Source organism: Pseudopodoces humilis, chromosome 9 (assembly GCF_049639895.1).
Source record: "Pseudopodoces humilis isolate 2021_Gansu_Grassland_sample_001 chromosome 9, ASM4963989v1, whole genome shotgun sequence".
NCBI classification, from domain to species: Eukaryota; Metazoa; Chordata; class Aves; order Passeriformes; family Paridae; genus Pseudopodoces; species Pseudopodoces humilis.
Genome location: NC_142208.1, coordinates 1,783,811 through 1,804,268, shown reverse-complemented (window position 1 = coordinate 1,804,268; position 20,458 = coordinate 1,783,811). Strand labels below are relative to the sequence as shown.

The following is a 20,458-nucleotide window of genomic DNA, read 5'->3' as shown; positions in this document are numbered from 1 at the left end:
CCTCACTGATGAAAGCACTCAGCACGAGGAACCTCTTCCAGCCTAAGGCTTCTTGAAGGTTTCGTCAACATTTGAGAACACCTTGATAAAACCACACCTTTTCATAAACACCTTGACACCAAGGGTTTGGCTTAGATATTAATAAGTCACTGTTGCTAGAATTTATTTCCATACTCTTAAGACTCGTGACGCTCTGGGTGAGGAGCAGAAGAGGACAGCCTGCAGCAGAGACCACACTTTGGTCTGTGCCTGTGGCTTTGTGCGGTGCTTCTCAAGTAAAACCCAGTGGGGCACCCTGGTTGAATAACTCAGCACCTGAGTCACTCCTTGGGTTTTCTGGGTGCTCAGAACTTTCCAGTACAAAGTGGCTCTCACTTCCTTCTGTTTGGAGGTGAGAGAACGAGACAAGTCACAATTTTGCAGACATTTCCTCTCCCACTGAGGCCCAGAGTGGGTAACTTCTGCCATTTAGCACTATCAGCTCCTTTTTGCTGGGGTTTTCTCTTCACACACAGGCTGGTCAGAAAGAAAAGGAGCTACACTTGGTTGACCCTAAATTGAGTTCCCTTTCTTGGATGGTGTGTTGGGAAAGTAGGTTGGTCAGATGGGGAGTTTTCATGTTTGTAGAGGGCAGAGAGACACGGATTTTACCCAGCTGAGGGTGCTGCTGACCTTACTGAGATGCTGACAGCCACATGATGGCATTTTTTTCACTGCAGGGCTGTTCCAGAGCCGATGACACCGGTACAAATGCACCTGCAGCCTGCATCTGATCCCCCCTCTCTTCTCACTTGCCTTTTTTCCTCTGTGACAGAAGCTTCAAAAGCCAAACCAAAAAGGACAAGGCTTCCCACTCACCTGGGAGATCAGCAGACTGGCCTTGCTGGGACAGGGGAACATCAGAAGCTTTTTTTTAACTGGTGCTACTACTCTAAGGTTTGCCAGCCTCTCTTCTTGAGAGAAATCCCCGTGGCTCAGCTGCTCTCATCATGTCAAAAGTGAATCTTTTGCGTTGCAGGTTTGGAAAGAGTTTGCGATGATTAAAAATAAACCAACTTCTTTATTTCGCCCTCAGCAGTTTTAGAGAAGCAGAATTGAAAAAGGAACAGAAAATAAGGTGCAGGGTCATTTGAAGATTCTGCACATGTTTGCAGGGGGCTAAAGGATGCAGAGAGGGAAGGGTGGGTGGAGCTCAGTCAAAAGCTCATCAGCTGCCAGCACCTCGATTCCCACTGAGCTCCCACCCTCATTATGAAGGCTTGTTTTAATTACACCTGCCGCGAAAGTGGGGGAAAGATCCAGTGAAAGTCTCTCTGGGGAGCTCAGATAATGGCATGCGCTGGGGCTGCACAAGCCAGACAGCTGGGAAAGCAAACATGAGGAATCAGCTGTGTCCACAGGTACTGGATAAAAACTGATAAAAGTATCAGTTCCCCCGTGGAGAGCAGAACTCCTTCCTCGGGTGCTGAGCAGACAGCAAATCCTGCTGGCTTGGGGACAGCCCCTTTTGCTGGCTGTCATCTCCCCCAGCCCCTGGGTCCTGTCCCCATGGCTGCTGTTTGGGCTTGCTGCCCTCTTCGTGGGCAATTCGCTTGTTCTTCTTTGATGGCAGCAGCCTCCCCTCGCCAGCTGATGCAGCAGGGCCGAGCATCGTGGGTGGGGTCCGGGACACCCCTGGCGGAGTGAGTGTCTCAGGGTCGCTGAGACAGGAACAGGCACGGCCCGGGGAGACAGGGGTGAGGCAGGGAGCAGACAGGAGCTTTTCTGCGTTAATCCCTAGAAGAGATGGGGAAGGAGGAACAGAAAAAGCAGATGTGGGGGCTGGCAGCGCTCGTTTTCCCCCTCCAAGCTGCAGGGTCGGGAAGCTCCCTGCGAGAGGAACCCTCCCAAGCCAAGGCGGCAGCCGCTCCAGTAAGGGCTGTGAAACTGGGACCAGTTCGCAAAGAGGCGAGGGAGCGGCTGGCGGTCGGCAGGTGGCAGCAGGAGAGCGGTGAGAGGAACAGCAGCCGCCCAGGGCTGGAAAATGGGCTAAGAAAAAGGAGTTTCCGAGCTTGGCTTTTTTTTACAGCCTTCTTTGACATAGGCACCCATCAGCGGCAGGGAGAATGGAACACCGCGTTGATGGTTACAAGGAGAGAGGTTTCCCAGTAGGAAGGAATGGAAGTGCTTAATTATTCATAGGAACATAAAACAGAAGACAAAACAAACAAACAAAACTAGAAAAGTTTCATCTCTTGGTTCTGCATTCCAAAGGAAAAGGTGGGCAGCCTTGTCACAGAGGATGGAAACTCCTTTGTAAGGTTTATGCAGGAAGGTTCAAGAGGAAAAGTCCAAGGACAGGTGGATCAGTGATTAAAAAAGGCATTCACCCCTTGGAAGATAATGAGGATTTTCACACTGTCACCTTCCTGATACCAGCCCACAGCCAGGGAGTCTTTAAAGCTCTCATTAAAGCACTGAAAGTGCTTTCCTTGGGAAGGCCTGGTGCAGGTTGTGGGAAACTGGAGTTCCTGGGATGGCTGTGCACACACCCACACACACCCTGGCACTGAGAGAAACCTGCTCCCTCTTCACAGCCTGGGGGAAATTGTTGGTTATTGTTTATGATCCACAGGGAATTTCCTTTGGGAAAAGGAAAAGAGGAGGAACTGTAAAGTCTTCTGCCAATAAGTTGGATCCTTTTGGGTTTTCTGTTCTTACACTCGGCATCTGCATGAGGCATTTCATTTTAAACAAGCTTTGGAGACCCAAAAAGGTGCAGAAATAGCAATGCTTTATTATGCTAAAGGAAAGTGCAAGTTAGTCTGTTCCCTGAGGATCAGGAGATTTGCTTTTAACTCTTATCAGCTCAAAGGGTTTTAGATAATACAGCTGAAAAAAAATAGATTTCATGGTTGGAACTAGGTGATCTTTTAGGGTTTTTTTCCAACCCAAACCAGTCTTCAGCTCCCTGATATCTCCCTACATTTATTTTGCATGGTTTCCCACTTTCTGCTCCTAGCAGATGAAGCCACTGGTGTTTAAAAAAAGTGGAAGTGTTTTGGGACATGGATCAGTCCTGCTGCTCATTGAGTTAGATGTTTTTAAAATTGAGAAGTTGATATTGTGCAATAACCTGTGATGAAGACTTAGTCCCCTAGAGATTACTTCACATTTAGCCCTCAACAATTCATTTTGTCCTCTACGGATCAGCACAAATTTTACAATCAAAAGAACCCTCTAACTACCTCTATCTTGTCCTCAAAATGTTCATTCTCTCCCTGACAGATTATCTAAATTTTACCTCTAAAAAAAACCCCCTACTGATTACCTCTAGATTATTGTGAAAAATGTGATTCTGCCCCATACAGATTATCTCAGATCTTATCCCCAAAATATTCACTGTCCCTTACAGGTCACCTAAAGTTTTCTAGACAAAATTTTTCCTACCTGTTGATTACCTCATTTTTACCTGGAATCATTCTCTTCCCTACAGGTGAACTCGAATTTCCACCCCTGCCCCCATTTTGTCTCCTACGGTTTAAGTAGATTTTTACCACCCAAAAAACCCAACTGATTACCTCTATTTTACAGCCAAATTGTTGAAGCAGATCCTGCTTTTTATCATGCCAATGTTAGGCAGATGCTGCCGTGGGGCTAACAGAGGAAAAAAACAGTGGAAGCTTTTTTTAAATTGAAGCCTGACCTGGTCACTGCCACATCATCAACTTGAACCGAGGGCGTTAAAGCAGCAGCAGATGCCTTTATTCCCCGAAAACCCAGAGCATCCTGGTTGCTATAGAGACAGGTCGCCCTTTCCTTGCTCCTGATCTCGTTCTGGGGACTGCTCCTTTGCTTCCTCCTTTCCCCTGGGTTATCCCTGGGCAAGAGGAATGGGACAGGAAGGGAATGTGATCCCGCAGGTAGTGAAGGGTGGAGGAAACACAACTCCCCGCCTCTCTCGGCAGTGTGAGGGCTGGAGAAAGCACTTTGTTCCTCGCCGTGCCAGCTTTATTATTGATGAAGCAGGAAGGTGATCTCCATCCCCAGCCCCACGTGTGTGCAGAGCAGGCAGGGAGCACGGGCCAGGCTCAGGAAGACCCCTCCTCTGCTCCTGCCACCCCCTGGGACCGCCGCAAAAGCTGTCCTACGATGACAGTGACACCTCACTAGTATGGGTGTTCACCTGCCCACCAGCCTCTCTCTGCCCTCATCTCAAAATTATTTGCACATCAGGGTTCGATTTTTGCCAAGAGCTTTGCCCACAAAATCCGAGGGAGAATGCCCTGTTCCAGTTGAAATAACAAGCGAGGAGCTTAAAAACATTTCGCTCTTTCTCAAAACCCCACAAAACTCCTGCGGTGTGTGGCCAGCCAGACTGATCTGCTCTTCTGTGACACGATCAACCTGACAGCCTGCACAGGCCTGATCCTGCCAGCCCTGGGTTTGCCTCGTTTAGGCAGAGTTCCCGAGACACTGCCCTCCACCCCAGCTCCATCAGCAGCGCTGCAGAAGCCAAAACCCCGGAGTTATCACAGCTGTGCTGCCTATCTGCGAAGGAAGGAGGGAAGGAGGGAAGGAGGGAAGGAGGGAAGGAGGGAAGGAGGGAAGGAGGGAAGGAGGGAAGGAGGGAAGGAGGGAAGGAGGGAAGGAAGGAAGGAAGGAAGGAAGGAAGGAAGGAAGGAAGGAAGGAAGGAAGGAAGGAAGGAAGGAAGGAAGGAAGGAAGGAAGGAAGGAAGGAAGGAAGGAAGGAAGGAAGGAAGGAAGGAAGGAAGGAAGGAAGGAAGGAAGGCTGGCTTTCCTGCCTTGCTCTTTGCATACCAGCTGTGTCACCAGCTGCTGACACTCTCCATGCAAACCCATCCCCATCACCTTGGCTCACAGGAAGCCACTGAGGAGTGATGAACGATGTCGGTCATCACACTTAAATGCCAAGAAAACTTGCATTTTGCTGTCTATGCCACATGCATAGTGGAAAAACTATGCCAGGAATGTAAAAGAAGGCTGAAAGTTTTTATGGGGACTAGTTTTTTTGGATCTCTCTCTGCTTGCAGAGCCAGATGTCTTTCAGCTCCTTGGTGTCTCTTGAGGGAGCTGGGTGAATTTCTGCACTTCAGCCAAAATAGTCATTTCTGTAGGATTTAATGCTCCAGACCCTAAGCCTGCCCTGCAGGGACAGTGACAGCTGGTGTCCCCCAATGCTCCTGGGCTGCTCCCTCTTGGAGCAGAGTTGTGACCTCAGCAGCACAGCACACCCCAGTGGGACCAACCCCCCTCACAGCTCCTGTATGGGGACAAAGTGGAGTCTGGGGAGGAAGGTGCTGACCTTGAAGCCAGTTTTAGCTGAGGATAACAAAGAGGAACCTTGCCACAAGGTGGTCACAGAGATGGAGCCAGGTTCCTCACGTGGTGGGATGCTGAGAGCCGGGGCAGGAGAGGTTTGGAGTGGATAGAAAAAGAAGCAATTTCTCCAATGAGACAGTGAGCAAAGAGAGATTGTACTAGCTCCATCCTTGGAGGTTTGCAGGATAAAGCCCTGACCACCCCAGCGTGACCCTGCTTTGAGCAGGAAGCCTACAGCCCAAACCACCCGGTGGTGCCCGGGAGGGGACTCACCTCGGCCCAGACGGGACAATTTCGCGGGCTGTCTGTGGGCTCCCAGGACCCCTCTTCCCCCCTTTTCTCCACCCCAGCGCCCAGGCGGCCCATTCCAGCGATCCCGAGGCTGGAAGCCGGCAACTCCCGGATTCCCGGCGTGGCGTGTCGGGGTGGGGGCAGCGGGGGTTGGCCCGGGGACCCTGCACGGCCCCGCCCCGGGACCCGCGTCCAGGCGCCGGGACCGCTCCCCCTCCGCTGCCCCGGGAGGGAGGAAGGAAGGAAGGAAGGAGGGAGGGAAGAGGGGAGGGAGGGAATCAGGGAAGGAGGGAGGGAGGGAGGATGACAGCACCGTGAAGAAAAGCAGGGGACCCGCTGCTCTCTCTCCTCCCGCACGGCAGGACCGGGCGAGCTCGCCCCGCGGAGCGGCCGCCGCCGGGTAGGTGCAGCGGGGGTCGGGACCGACGGGGCCGGGGCCGGAGCGCAGCCGGGGGCCGGGACCGGCGCGATGGGCAGCGGGAGCCCCGGGGCTCGGGCTCGGATGGCGGCGGGGATCGGGTCTTCCCCGGCGGGGAGTTGCGGGAAGTTGGGCGTGCGAGGAGGGGCCGCGGCCCCGAGCTCCCCCCACCCCGGGCAGGGGGAGCGGGGCCGGCGGGGAGCCCGGGGCTCGGTGGCCGCATCCCCCCGCGGGGCGGCCCCGGGCTCCGCCGGCTCCTTTGTGCGCCCTCCGGCCTCGGCCGCTCCTTTGTCTCGGTGCGGGGCCCCCCGCCGCCCGCTCCCGCAGCGGGGCAGCGCCGGCGGTGCCTCCCTTCCTCCCCTGCCTCCCTCCCCTCGGCGGACAGCCGGATCCCAGCGCCCTGCCGCCGAAAGTCCTCCCAACACATGACTGCTCAGCAGCTCTCCCCGTGCCTTTCTCTCGGCTGGGGAGTGGATAAAATAATCAATGGAATAGGATCGAGCTCTGCGGCGGCAGCGCCGAGCCTCCGTCCGGAGAGGAGCGCGGCTGGGGCGACAGAAGGAGACTTTGGAAAAGGAGAGTTTCTTACAACCATCCCGGAGTTGCATCATCCGTCAGCCCCTACCAGGGAGCAGTGGAAAGTTGTTCGCACCCTTTCCCCTCCTGTCCCGGGGCCACCGGGGCACGCTGGCCCTCGGCCGGCTCCCGGGAGCCAGCGACATTTCTGCCGGAGCTGGGACTCCGACAGCCTCACGGCCCCAGACGGGACCTGGATGGCACCGGGGGTACCCTGGGGGGAAAAGGCCATCCCAGCAGAGTCCCCCCTCAGGGCCCGCCGGGATTTCAGCAGCTGCTCCCGGCCACACTGGGGAGAGCTGCCCAGACCCCACTGCCTTTGCGCCGAGCCTGGCTTTGGTGCCTGGAGAAAAGCGTCTCCTTTTCCACAGCCAACGATTTACAACACTACACCAGGACAGGGATTTAACTCTGCAATTTCCCCGCATCTGCCATGTTGCTTCAGCACACGGCTCGATTTCACACCCGCAGTCTCCCTGTGCTGACTCGAGCACAGGTCACCGTCCCCACGGCCGACATCTCTTGCCACCGGTCCCTTCTGCATCCCTGGAGCGCTACAGATGCCTGTCCCGGGCGAGGAGAGACAGAAATGGGGAGCAGAGGCAGGCACAGAGAGCGCGGTATCCCTGCTTTTGGGGTGGGTTTGGTGGAGGAGCTTCCAGGCTTCCGCAGGAGCGGTGAAGGGAAGGAGTGTGGGGCGGTGGGAGGGACCGTGGGCTCTACGCCCCAAATAAAGGGCTCATTGAAGCAGGGACGGGCATTTGCGGTTCCCAGCGTGGCCTGGGGCCGCCGGCACTCACAGCAGCCGGCATTGTGCCACCGGCGCCGGGAAAACAGGGCCGGGCAGTCCTCTCACCCATCTTGGTGGTCTGCTCTGTAGCCCCCCAGCTGCCCAGCACTTCAGTCGCTCACCTTAGCTGCAGGTGGTGCTGCAAACCCCACCTCAGCCGTGCCCGTGCTTTCCAGCGGGTTGCTTTCAAGGCTGAAGGTGTTTTAGCCGGCTCCTAGTCCAGCTCCAACTCCAGAGGCTGGTCCCTGCCTGGCAGATGCACGTGTTTTACCCCCACAGCCAGCACTGATGTCTCTGAGTCCCATCAGGTTCACCAGGGGCAGGAGCAGCAGCTCTCCTCTCTGCTGGGTCAGGAGGAAACACCTCTCTCTGGACAGCACCAAGGTGAGGGAGAGAAAAGATCTGTCTGTCCTGGCCATGCAGCCTGTGCTGGTCCCATCCCAAATATTACTGTGCCCTCCCCAGCCTCTACACCCCTTCTGCACGGTGGTTTTTGGGACACGAGGAACAAGGACAGCTCATGGGGTCATCACAGAGAGCAGGTGGGACAGTAAAGGGGGGACAGGAGACAACCTCATGCACCTGGAGCTCGAGAGCTTGTGCAATGAAAACAAAGTTGTTTCAGTGATGCCTGTTTGTACCAACACCCGCTCCCGCTGCTGCTCCTGAGTGTAACCTCTGAGTCAGAAGGACTTTCCATTCCCAGCTTTCTCCTCCAATGGGCAGTTTCCAGGCTTCAGTTTGATGAGGCTTGTGACTATTCTCGGCAACTTTATAAACATCGTAGGAGGTGGCTTTTTTCCTCCTCTTTTTTTAGCTTGACTAGACATGCTTTTATCCAAAAAATACCTGCCTGGACAGGCTCCTTAGCTGCTCAGCAGGGCAAACGGAAGCAGCGCTGTGCTTGTGCCATGCCTTGGAGGAGAGCCAGGACCAGGATGAAAATTGCTTGGAGATGAAAGCAAAGTGGGAAGCTCTGGTGGCACGTTTCCCAAGTCCAGACTGGGGAGGAAGTTGGGAGCGGAAATAGTTGAAAGAGTAAATACAGAGGTTTTTTTTTTTTCCCAGGTTGCAGACAAAGAGCAGATAAGCCCAAGCCCATGCTCCTTATCTCTTTGTTGTTCTGCCCCTGTGTTTTGCTGATCCAAGTGTCTGCTGGAAGCCTGATGAAGCAAAGGATGGTGGAGGGAATTACTCAGAGCAGCAGCAGTGCTGGGGGCAGCGAGCTCAGCTGCAGGTCACTGTGGGCTTCCATGGGGGGATGCATGGGAGTGGACAGGGGCTGGATGGACAGGAGGATCTCAGGCAGGGAGGGAACTCTTGCACGTGGGTACTTCATCGCCTTTCTGTGTCCAGAGCTCAGTTATTGCCTGTTGAGTCACCAGAGGAAAATGTGACTTCATCCAGTCTCACCTCCAGCTGGCTGCCCCCGGCATCTCTCTTTCCTGGATCTCACCTGGTGGGGGACTCAGGGCAGCCAGAGCTGGGGAATGAGAGCCCCAAGGCTTTGTGTTAAGACCTTCCCTTTCCCAAAACCGAGCTGAAAACCTCTGCTCTGCTCTTCCAGTCAGCCAATCACGTGGAATACCCTGCTAAAGGGTGACAGGAGCATCCCTTCCCTCCTTCCTCTCACAGAGCCTCTCCTCACCCCACCTGAACCACCAGTGGGAACATTCATCCCATGAACCAACTTGCTCCAGCAGACTGGAATGATTTCGTGTCTCCATAACCATCCAAGTCCTTCCTTCTTGCTGTGGCAATATTAAGTTAATTTGTTGGTGGTGACGGATCCCACCTGAGCAGGTTTGCATGGGAACAAAATCCCCAGCACCACCCAAAAAAAGCTCCTTTTCTGGCTTTAACTCATCTGGGAAATCCATAAATCCTGTTGTCATCTCTTCAAGGGGAATTGCAGCCATCCCTGCTGAATTGAAAAGCACTTCCAGCCTGAGGGATAGGAAAAAGGCAGGGAGCAGCACCTGAGCTGTGGGTGCTGCCATCCGGGACATCTCAGTTCAGCATTCTTGGAAATTATTCCGCTTTGCTTTGGGACGTGGAGAGCAAGAGGGCGCTGCCTGCTGTCTCCAGGGATGATGTCCATCCATCTGTCTGCTCACACAGGTGCATTCTCCAGGAGTGGGCACTGGCAGGGCAGCAGCAGCAGCATCCCGATGTCTCTCCTCATCCATCCCATCCCAGCAGAGCCCTGGAGGGGAACGTGCCGGGGACACAGAGCCCCTCTGTTCCCACTCACAAAGGGGCGCTTGTGGCTCGCGCAGTGCCCCAGCCGGGCTGCGCCTCACTGGCCCCAGCGAGGAAGAGCTTTAGGATGCCAAGCGGCCCCAGGCAGCCTCACCAGGTCACCCGTGTGTCCCCAGCCCCACGGCTCAGCCCTGACGGGGCCCCCGCGCCTGTCGCTGCCGCCCCGCTGCTCCCAGGCAGGAGTTTTGCAGCCGGCTGTTTATTTAATGAATTATGTCTGCCCCGGGCCTGTGAATGAGGGTTTTGCCAGCGCTGCCGGACATGGTTCTCTGTGTCATCCCTGTGAATAATCCTTAGTCTGTGGCTCATTTGTGGTCAGGCAGCAGAGGGGGAAAACCCCGGGCCGGCTTTGCCCAGAGATTCGTCTGAGGAAGCGGTTGATGCCATCCCCAGTGCGTGTGCGGGCAGCAAGGGGACTGTCCCCAGCCCCAGGCGAGGGCAGGGATGCAGGTCACCGCCCCTTGGGATGCCGTGACTCCGCTGGGCGCTGAGAGACGCGCCCGCACACCGAGGACTTTGTGTATTTGATTTATTTTTTTTTCCTCTCTCTCCGTTGCTCAAATACTCCGACAAGTCCTGTCATCGAGGGGGCACGACCGAGGAGGGGGGATATGGGGGGTGGCTGGCGAAAGGCACCTGCCCCGGCTGCTGGCCTGTCCCCGAGGAGCGGCGCGATGACAAACTAAACTAACAGGGTTGTTAAAAACACACACAACACTCGCACACGTGTGCCGGGGATCTCGGTGCCGCCTGCTGAAAGGGGGGAGCTGGGACACATCTGTGGGACGGCTCTGGGGCTGCCAGGGATCTCCAGAGTCCCCGCATCCCACTAAATCCTGAGTTTCCTGGGTGCGTGGGTGTGGATGTCTCTTTTTAGAAGGTTTTGCTGGAAAGGAGATGGCTGGAAGCCAAGCCTTGGGAGCTGAGCGGTTTGCTCAAGCTGGGAAATTCCTGGTCCTCACACAGAAAGGACTGGGAACCTGGCAGGCTGGGGTGCTGCCCTGGCCACGGGGCACATCCCACCCCTCCTGCCCATGCTCCCTCCTTCCCAGCCAGAGGGGCATTCAGCGAGCAACACTAAAAAAATGCACATTTTGACCGAGCACGACGCGGAAGAGGACGGGACGTGACGCAATGCCTGGCAGGGCTTCCCCCACTCCACGCTCTGCCAGGGGCTGCAGAGAGCGAGGTTTAGCCAGGGCATCTCCCCTCCAGCAAACCCGGGGGCCCCCCAAAGGATGGGGCTCTGCCTGGCTCCCCTCCTATACCCCAAAAGCAGGGGTGGGACGGGCTGCCGGGGTCGCGCTGGTGGAGCCAAGCCAGGCCTAAATAGACTTTCCCTGAGTCACGGAAAGTCTGGCCAAGAAAGCAGGACGAGCGAACGGCATCACCCACACAGCAAGGTGCAGGGGCCAGCAAGGCCTAGGAGTGCAAATCTGCACACTGGGGACCCGCCCCAGAGCCCGAAACAGCAGCTGTGGCCCCAAAATCTCCCCGTGGGGTGTGGGTTTGGTGCAACTCAGCGGTTTCCAGCAACGGCGGACAGGCGGATCTTTTCTGCTGGGTGGGGATGCCAAGTCTCCTGGTTTTGCATCCTACACCAAGCAGCTGCACCATCATTTGTTGTTCATTTTTTTCTTTTTTGGCAAAAACCTCCCCTGGAGCATTCTAGTCCCTGAGGGGGACTGGCGGCAGCAGCGTTTTCCGGCCTGACGTTGTTCCTGAAAACTCTCTGGGTTTCATTTTCGAGGCTCAGCAGCTGCTGCTGCCATGCTGGGGGAAGGCGGAAGCTGCTCAGCCCCACACTGGGGCCCTACAGCGGAGCCTCCAACCCTCCCCTTTCCAGAGGTTGGGAGCCACAGTGCACCAAAGATCCGGACGATCTGGGGGCCCCCTCGCTGGCAGCAGCAGGTTTTTGCCAGTGGGAAGCAGGCAGCTGTTGGGTGGCAGGAATTGGGCAGGGGCAGCTGGTGGAAGCATGGGAAGGGGTCCTGTCAGGCAGATATATTTTGGGAAGGAGGAGGAGCAACCGATGGGGCATTCGGGCAGCTGTTCCTCGGGGGTGGGAGGGAGCAGGAGGGAGGAGCTCCCCTTCTTTTACCGCTCTTGTCAAGCCTTTGTCAGCCTCTCACCCTGCCCGCAGAGAACCATCGCCATGCTGATCCTTCTTCTCCCCACAGGCAGGGCTGGCAAGGCCCTAGCCCAAGACACCTTCCCAGCGTGCAGGAGGGACCTGTGCGCGCTGCCCATGGAGATCCGACGCGCTTTACCCCAGGATATCCGGGAGCTGCTGCACTGCTTGAAGATGAGGAGCAAGTACGCCGTCCTGCTGGTCTTCGTCATCAGCCTCGTCATCATCGAGAAGGAGAACAACTTCATCTCCAGGTAGGCAGGGGGTACCTGAGCCACCCCACGGTTTTCAGCCCTTCTCCCCCAGTCCTGAGCTCCTATGCAGCAGGAACCCCCCCAAGTCCCCCGGCGGGATGCAGGGTGGTCCCGCTGTCCTCCAGGCTGGGCTGGGTCTCCCCACAGGGTGTCGGACAAGCTGAAGCAGTCCCCGCAGGCACTGGCAGAGGCCAACAGCACCGAGGGCAGCCCAGCAGCGGCCAAGAACGGCTCGCTGGCCTCGCTGCAGGAGCTGGACGCCGCCTTCTCCCAGCTGAGGTCGCAGCTGTACAACATCACCCTGCAGCTGGCAGGTGACGGGGACCCCGGGCCACGGCGGCACGTCCTGCTGATGGCCACCACCCGCACTGGCTCCTCCTTCGTCGGGGAGTTCTTCAACCAGCAGGGCAGCATCTTCTACCTCTTTGAGCCACTCTGGCACGTCGAGAAGACGGTGACCTTCCTGCCGGGAGGAGCCAGCGCGGTGGGCTCAGCCTTGGTTTACCGAGATGTCCTCAAGCAGCTCCTCCTCTGCGACCTCTACATCTTAGAGAACTTCATCTCACCGGTGCCCGAGGATCACCTGACGCCCTTCTTGTTCCGGCGGGGCTCCAGCCACTCGCTGTGCGAGGAGCCCGTCTGCACGCCCAGCACCAGGAAGGTCTTTGAGAAGTACTACTGCAAGAACCGCCGCTGCGGCCCCCTCAACATCACGCTGGCGGCCGAGGCGTGCCGGCGCAAGCAGCACGTGGCCCTGAAGACGGTGCGCATCCGGCAGCTGGAGTTCCTGCAGCCGCTGGTGGAGGACCCTCGGCTGGACCTGCGCATCATCCAGCTGGTGCGGGACCCCCGCGCCGTCCTGGCCTCACGCATGGTGGCCTTCTCCGGCAAGTACGAGACCTGGAAGAAGTGGGCGTCCGAAGGGGAGGCTCCCCTGCGCGAGGAGGAGGTGCAGCGGCTGCGGGGCAACTGCGAGAGCATCCGAGTGTCGGCGGAGCTGGGGCTGCGGCGGCCGGGCTGGCTGCGGGGCCGCTACATGCTGGTGCGCTACGAGGACGTGGCGCGGGCGCCGCTGCAGAAGGCCCGGGAGATGTTCCGCTTCGCCGGGCTGCCCCTCACCCCGCAGGTGGAGGAGTGGATCGGCAAAAACACTCAGGCTCCCCACGACGGCAACGGCGTCTACTCCACGTGCAAGAACTCCTCGGAGCAGTTCGACAAGTGGAGGTTCAGCATGCCCTTCAAGCTGGCGCAGGTGGTGCAGGACGCCTGCGCCCCGGCCATGCAGCTCTTTGGCTACAAGCTGGCCAGCAGCCCCGTGGCGCTGGCAAACCGCTCCTTCAGCCTGCTGGAGGAGGCACAGCCCGCCTGGGTCACGTAGAGGCGCGTGGAGATGGCGGCGGGGCGGAACGAGGGGCTGTGGCCGTGCTCCCGGCCGGTCCGGAGGCGACCTGAGGGTCCCTGCTCCCGAAAATGCTCCTCGCTGCTGCCAGATGGCAGCCCCAGGAGCCGGAGCGTCCTGGCAGAGCTGGCCCCAGGGTCCTGAAGAGCCTGAATTTCACAATTTCTCCGGGAATGGGGAAATGGTAAGGGTGAGGGGCGGTGGGGTCGGCAGCAGGGCCGCCTCCCCAGCTCGGGAGCTGCACTGAGGAAGGGGAGGGTGACGGCAAGCAGAGGGGGACAGGACCAAGCACCTCTGCCTTGCCACCCCCCGTGCCAGCTGGGATGGGGCAAGGACAAAATCCCCGTGGTGCCAGCAAGCACCCAGACCGCAGAGACCTTCTTGGTTTAGTGCCTTCATACACCAGCACAGACTGGAAACTGCCCACAGAGCCCTGGATGGCATTTGGGCTACAACAAAATGAGGTGACTATGGTTTGGTGCTCTTCAAACTTGGTTTTGGAGGTTTGGGTTTATTTTTTTTTTTTTTTTCCCCTGCGTATTTGCATACCAGGTGGATTTATTTATTTATTATGTGAAAAGGGTGGGGAAGCTGGTCAAGGAGCTAAGCCCAAAAATCAGCACAAAGGGAGACACCCAGAACAGAGGTCACATTTCAGCTGGAGACCACCACATGTCCTCCTGTATGGTCTTGGGAGAGCCCCCAGGGACTGACGGGGCTTTAATCCTCCCCAGCCGCCGTGCAGCAGCGGCTGCGAACTTGGCAGTGCTGAAAGACTTATCTGATTAAAAAGAAAACCACCAGCACAGGCTCCAAAGCATCTCCTGTCCCCTTAGCACTGGTGGGTGTCCCCTGTCCCGGGGGGAGCCCCAGAAATACGTGCTAACAGCACTGGTGGGTGGCCAAACCTGGCAGAGGCCCAGGGAGTTTTCGGGTGTTTGCCATGTGCAGGTGTTGATCCAGTGCTGAGCTGCCCCCTCCAATTCACATTTCGTTAATTAAAACGCCTATTTTTAGCCCTCTTTGTAGCTCATTCTTTTTTCTGCCCTGGGTATTTTGGGTTATGGCAGCCACCCGAGGGAGAAGTCAAGCGTTTTGGTGCAGGGTGGTTGTCTCCACCTCGGGCCCGCCGAGGAGCCCAGAGGGGGTCCCAGAAGCCGCACGTCCCCTTCTCCCCAGCTAGAGCTGCTGGCCAAAAGCAAAAATAAATCAGTGAAGCGAGGCGGCAGCTGGCCACAGCTGGGCTGTGCTTTGCCGGGAGGAACGCGCTGGGGCTCCGGCGAAGGGCTGCGGCTGGGCTGAGCTCACAAAAGCTGCGTTTTTGACCCAAGAGGGAGAACAGAGGCGGCATTGAGGAGCGCGGGGCCGGCCGGCGGGGAGCAGCCACACCGGAGCCCCGGGCAGCCATCCTCCCACCCGGCCCGGCTGCCGAGGCTTTCCCAGCCCGGCATCTGCCTTCAAGGTGTGATTTCAGGATGCCCGCTGCCAGCTGGATGGGGAAAAGGGCACCAAAGTGGGGGTTTTCTTGGCGTACCCTCATCGCTCGCAGGCGGTGGAGAGCGTCAGCCTCCTCCCCGCTTCACAAGCAGCTCCCGGCATCACAAGCAGCCCTGGGGCTGCTGAGTGAATCGGGTTTTGTTTGGAGGCTTCCTGCTGGGAAAGCAGCAGGGTCACTGAGGTCAGCTGGATATTCCGCAGCTGCGCGCTGGGAAAAGCCCGCAGAGCTCGGCCGGCAGGAGGGGGAACGCAGTCGGACGCAGGTTCCTGGTAAATGCTTCTGGGAAAGCACCATTAGGTTGTTTTTTGCAGAGAAAATAATTTTAGGGTAATTGTTTGTGAAACAGCAGGAGGGGTGAGTAGCTGCTGAGCTGCCACAGCCGAAGAGGGGACATTGGAGAGTGCCCAGTGTCCCCCTCCCATCCCACCGTGGGTGGGGGCGCTTCGGGGCTTGGAAAGCCGGGCTCAGGGGGACAAGGACAGGCAAATCCAGGAACACGAGAAACAAGGGGCGAGGGAAGGGGGAGCTGGGCTGAGCCGAGGCCAGAGAGGATGGCCAGGGCCGCCCGTTCTCACCTGCGCTGCCTCCGGCTGGCTCCAGCCCGGCTCCGCTAGCCAAGCACAAGCATTTGTTCCTGGACACCGTCCAGCTTCCCGTCAAAAACGTCACAGGACAGAGAGAAAACATGCCCCCGACCCATGCAGGTTTCCGCGGGGCTAATTGCTCCCATTAAACCCACGGGCTCCGGGCGCGTCGGGAAGCCCCAGGGGACACACGGCTCCTTTGGAGGCTGGAGCAGCTGAATTCCCCCCGAGCTGGCTGCGGGAGGTTTGTACCCCCACGAGAGGGGCCTCCTGCTCACCCTGCTCTAGCCAGGCATTGCCCGGTTCTTTCCAAAAGGCTCGGATTTGGGAGAAAAACGCAGATTGGGGAAGTCATAGCAAGAGACAGTGCCTTAGAGCAAGGATATTCCTGCATCCAGATGGACCACGCAGGAAGCCCACGACAGGAGCTGCAATGGATGCAGCCTCACCCTTTCTCATAGACACCAAAGCCAAAAAAAAAAAAAAAAAAAAAAAATTCAATCCTCTTTTCAAAAGATGGAAGCTTTCCGAAATAAAGCAGTACTAAAGCTTGGTTTAAAATAAGGAAATGAAAGCCCAGCCTGCAGCTGTAGTGCCTCCAGGCTCACCTCCCAGCCTGCTACAGCCATACTTTGGGGGGAATTTGGGAACTTTGTGCTGATTGTCACCAGAGAGACCTTTTCCACAAGTAGCCCAGAGCAGTGAGGGGACATGTGTCCTGTGGGACAGGGCCACCAGCCAAAACTGCTTCTCCTTGGGGTCACTGCAGGTGACACGAGATGATGAAAGCTTTAACAAATGATGGATGTGCTGTTCCCCTCTAAATGGGATCTTTCTGGGAAATGATTCCCTCCCGCCGGTCTAATCCGGAGTTGACTTTGGACAGCAGGTACATGCTGCTGTTTCTCTGCCTCCCTCTCGGAGCACTCAGGGCTGCCTGGGGCCATGCTGGCATGGCTGGGCTTGCTGTGGAGAGGCAGAAGCTGCTGATGCCGATTTAGAGAGTGGTCAAGATGAGCAAGGCTCTGAAATGCCACCTTAGATGCCCTGCAGTTTAACACCCAGGTGCCCCTGCAGGGCCATGAAGCCAAGACACCAGGTTGGTCCATAGAAATCCATAAAAAGGCCTTTTTCCAGCCTGGCATGAGGTTTCTCCCAAAGAGCAGAAGTGGTGGCTGCTCTGCTGGCTGTCCTGACCCCCCATACCCTTCTCCTGACTTGTTCCAGCTCCATTTAATGGGATCGGACGAGCTAATCCCCCATGTCTCCTCGCAGCCCTATCAGAGGGGATTTCTGCACAGGGGCTGGAGGGAAGGAAATCCATCATGCCAGCAACTGCCTGCCCTCACCCAGCCCCACTGGCTTCTGCTGGAGGCCCGATCAACCCTTTCCCTCTCTCCATTGTGGGGCTTGGTGTGGTTCTTGCAGGGAGCTGGTCCATGGCTAAAGCTGCACCATCCAAACACCAGCTCAGTGGGGAGACCCATGGGCAGCGAGGGCTGCAGCACATGTGGACATTTCAGCATTAAATGACAACCTTGTTTTCTGTTGTGTTTTTCTAAGAGACTGCATGCCTGACCAGACTGCATTTCTTGGTCTGCATCCCATATTTATCCTGTAATTACACCTTTGGACAAAGGCTGCCTGTCTGTGAGGCCCATTTTTTTCAGGACACAGTTTTATTCTATGCTCTGCTTTCACAGTAATGAAATCTTGGGGGGCAAGGGGAAGAAAACTCCCCACATTGGGAGTGAAAGCTGTTCTTTCTCAAAAGCTGCCCCAAGAGCAAAGGAGCTCGCTCAAGCCCTCTCCCTTTTCCCAAAGAAACCCTAGCCACTGACATCCTTTATGTTTCTCTACCACCCCACAAGGATTAATGCCACAAACCATGTTATCCCGTAAAAGAAAGTTACCACCACACTGTCAATCTCTGGGTTCTGCAGCTGCAGGAGCCAGAGAATTTCCAAGGAGATCCCTTCAATCCTTATAGCCAGGCAGCTGACATGAATAAAGTTGATAAAACTTCTTGTTGGCATCTTCCTGGATCACAGCACAGTGAGGGATGAATTCCCACAAAATGGCATTCTGTAAAATTCCCAATGTCTGCTGTATGCTTGTCTCTGGAGGGGTAGGAAAGATCTGCATGGCACAAAACCCAAAGGCAGTTGCAGGAGCTATCTGAGCTGGGGTTTCCTCCAAGGGGAAGGACAGCTCTGCTCAGTCCCTGGCCATCCCATGCCAGGAGCTGACATGAGCCTGGCCACCCCCATTTCCCAAAAACTTGCCTTGGGATGAGCTCCAATTTGTAGGTGTCGATGGCAGGTGAGGTGAAGCCTGTCACCACAGCACACTGAGCCTGGCAAAAACTCCTCCTGCTGTATTGTGCAAGAAAAGAGAAGCTGGGGAGCACCTTGGCACAGAGCACGCTGTGATCCCAGGAAAAAGGAGAACACCATTGTGGCACAGTCCTGGGGTGGAGTGGAGGAAGATCCCAGCTCCCCATGGCTCTTCTCATGGATAAAAAAAATCAACATAATTACAGAGACCATTGCATTTCACCCTTGGGGTTTTCCCACCCTTTTCTGGCTGGGATCTGTGACCAATTTATGGGCTGGCATGTACAGAGACACTGCCTATAAATAAATGTGACTGGTCCAGCCTGACCAAAATAGGGAGATTTTGGTGCTGTCATCCATGGGAAGCAGCTTGTCTTCTCAAGCCACTGAAAAACCAGATATGAAAAATGAGGTTTGTCAGGGAGAGAATAAATATAAGTGGGACCTTGTTGATTTCTGCTAAAAGTAGATTTTTATGTATAAGGTGTAAAATAGCCAGTGTGGATGTTTAAAAGCAGCCAGGAACTGTCTGAATTGATTTTTCCAGGTGATTTTTTGCCCTGAACTGACACAATTCCACCTTGGCAGAAGCAGAGCTCCCTGAGGCATGTGGGGGCAACCAGCTCACCCAGGCAAAATGGGGAGCTGTGGGGCAAGGATGGGCCAGGCAGTTTGTCCAGAGCAATCCCTCATCCCTGGGAGACTCAAAATCCTCCTCTCCCCAAAGCAAAGCTTCCAGGGGCACAGCCAGAGAGCTGCAGCCACACTGGTGCCACTGGGGCTGTCACAGGACGATGTGCAGGACATGTCTGTGGGCAGAGGGAATGTGGTATGTGAGGCTGCTGATACAGGAGAGGATTTGGGGTTTTGCAGAGATGGCTGTGAGCCAGAAACAGTCTCCAGCAGCTCAGGTTTGGCAGGGGAGGAAGGGGCCTTCAGCCTGGCCTAGGTGGGAGAACTGCTCTCTAAAGGAAGGGGAAGGGAGGAAAGTTATCCCTCTTCCAGCCTGTCTGGGCTGTTGCAAAGTTAGGGAGGCCAAACTGCCCTGATGATCAGGGAGGGCAGAACAAAGATGCAGAGGCTTACAGGGATTTGGGCCAGGGCAGAGCAGGGTTACTGGTGACATCCTAAAGTGTCCCCACGCAGCACTGTTGTACCCATCTGTGGATTAATCATCCTCAGAGGGATGTCTCTCAGCTCTGGATGATGCTGAATTACACCTCATGAGGAGAGGACTCACAGACTGGTACGTACAGCCATTCTGCCTGTCTCAGAGTGGCAAACTGGGGCAAGACCAACTCACAGAGCCCCTTCCCTACACCTCCACCTTCCCACTGGACCTCTACCAACCCACAGGGAGCATTTGGTCCATGGGGCAGCAGCGAGGAAAAGTCCAGGGAGCCTGGAAAAAGGCAGGGCAGGCCAATCCCCAGGCCTGCCCACCTGCCTCTGCCCCACCGACCACCAGCAGCCTCGAAGAAAACCCGTCTCTGAGGCTGATGAGCTTTCACCACCTGCCTGCAGGCTGCTGGAGAAATATCATAAAAAAAAAATATCCCACCTGCCAAACCTGAGCCCTCACCTGCATACAGCTTTGGACATTCCGAATTTCTTCCTGTTTGCCTGGGGTTGGATGGGGGGTTTTCACAAAGGCTCCTTCTACCCTCCCCTCTTTGCTCTAGGAACTCTTTTTGTCAGTGATGTTTTCTTGCTTGTTGCTGCATCTCCATCTCACTGGCCCAGAAGACTTTTTCCCCCTTTTTTTGAAAGGTTGCCTGATGTTCTGTTGTCCAACTGGGTTCACCTGAAGGTAGCCCTGGAGGGGGAAAACATCAGTTGACAGGGGAAATTAACTCCTGGAGTACTCCTGGAGTAATGGATTGCTCCCAGTAGTGGATATGTGCTGTAAAAATGCCTGGCATGAAAAGCCCAAAACTGCCTCTGGAAAAAGACAGAGCTGGACATAAAGGTGCAGAGGAAGGGGGACAGGGAAGCAGCAACTCATCCTCAGCATCCTCATCTGCTAGGAATGGGCCTTCGATGCAGCTTTGCTCCAGCAAGATGGAACACCAAGGAAGTTATACAGGTAAGGACAGACCTGGCCCAACTGGAATGGCTTCACACACGGGGGGTGCCAAGCAAGCCTGGTCATGTAATTTGAGGGAAGAGCTTAAACCAGATTTAAATTGCAGAGTTCATCTCTTTAGAAATGGAGGCAGGTTTTGGATTTTCACAATTTTTGCACTGAATTGTGCTTTCCCAAAGCCAGCCATTGCCAGGCTCTTCCAGCAGCCTCCTCACAGAGGTACCATGCCAGTACCAGGAGAAAAGACAGGGAGCAGACCTGGAGCACTGTTACTCTGGGGACATTTCCCAGCCTCTGGACATTCATAGCTCCTGGATCTCCTGGCCACGACACATGCTTCTCTGTTTAGCAGCTCTGAAGGTTTATATTGCACAGATTAATTAAAATTTTCTCCTTTTGAAAACTTCAGCATTTCCAGCTGAGTCCTATGTAACAAACAGCACCAACCTGCCCTGGGTGTATTTCAGTGGAGCCATGGCCTTTCCCATCAAGGGCCTTCTCCATTCCAGCT

The 20,458-nt window shown here is 55.9% G+C and overlaps 1 protein-coding gene across 4 annotated transcripts; it reads left to right on the top strand.

Moving 5' to 3' along the window:
• Positions 1-4,724: 4,724 nt before the first annotated feature.
• On the top strand, positions 4,725-14,442 carry CHST3 (carbohydrate sulfotransferase 3). Of its 4 annotated transcripts, none has more exons than XM_005530520.3 (3): positions 4,725-6,013; positions 11,840-12,044; positions 12,192-14,442. In XM_005530520.3, the coding sequence occupies exons 2-3, from the start codon at positions 11,908-11,910 to the stop codon at positions 13,420-13,422; spliced, it is 1,368 nt and encodes a 455-aa protein (XP_005530577.1). In that variant the 5' UTR covers positions 4,725-6,013; positions 11,840-11,907; the 3' UTR covers positions 13,423-14,442. The 4 variants fall into 4 exon arrangements, with proteins under 4 accessions (XP_005530577.1, XP_014114722.1, XP_014114721.1 ...); XM_014259247.2 differs by lacking the exon at positions 4,725-6,013 and adding an exon at positions 11,451-11,507; XM_014259246.2 differs by lacking the exon at positions 4,725-6,013 and adding an exon at positions 11,492-11,570.
• The last annotated feature ends 6,016 nt before the right edge of the window (positions 14,443-20,458 follow it).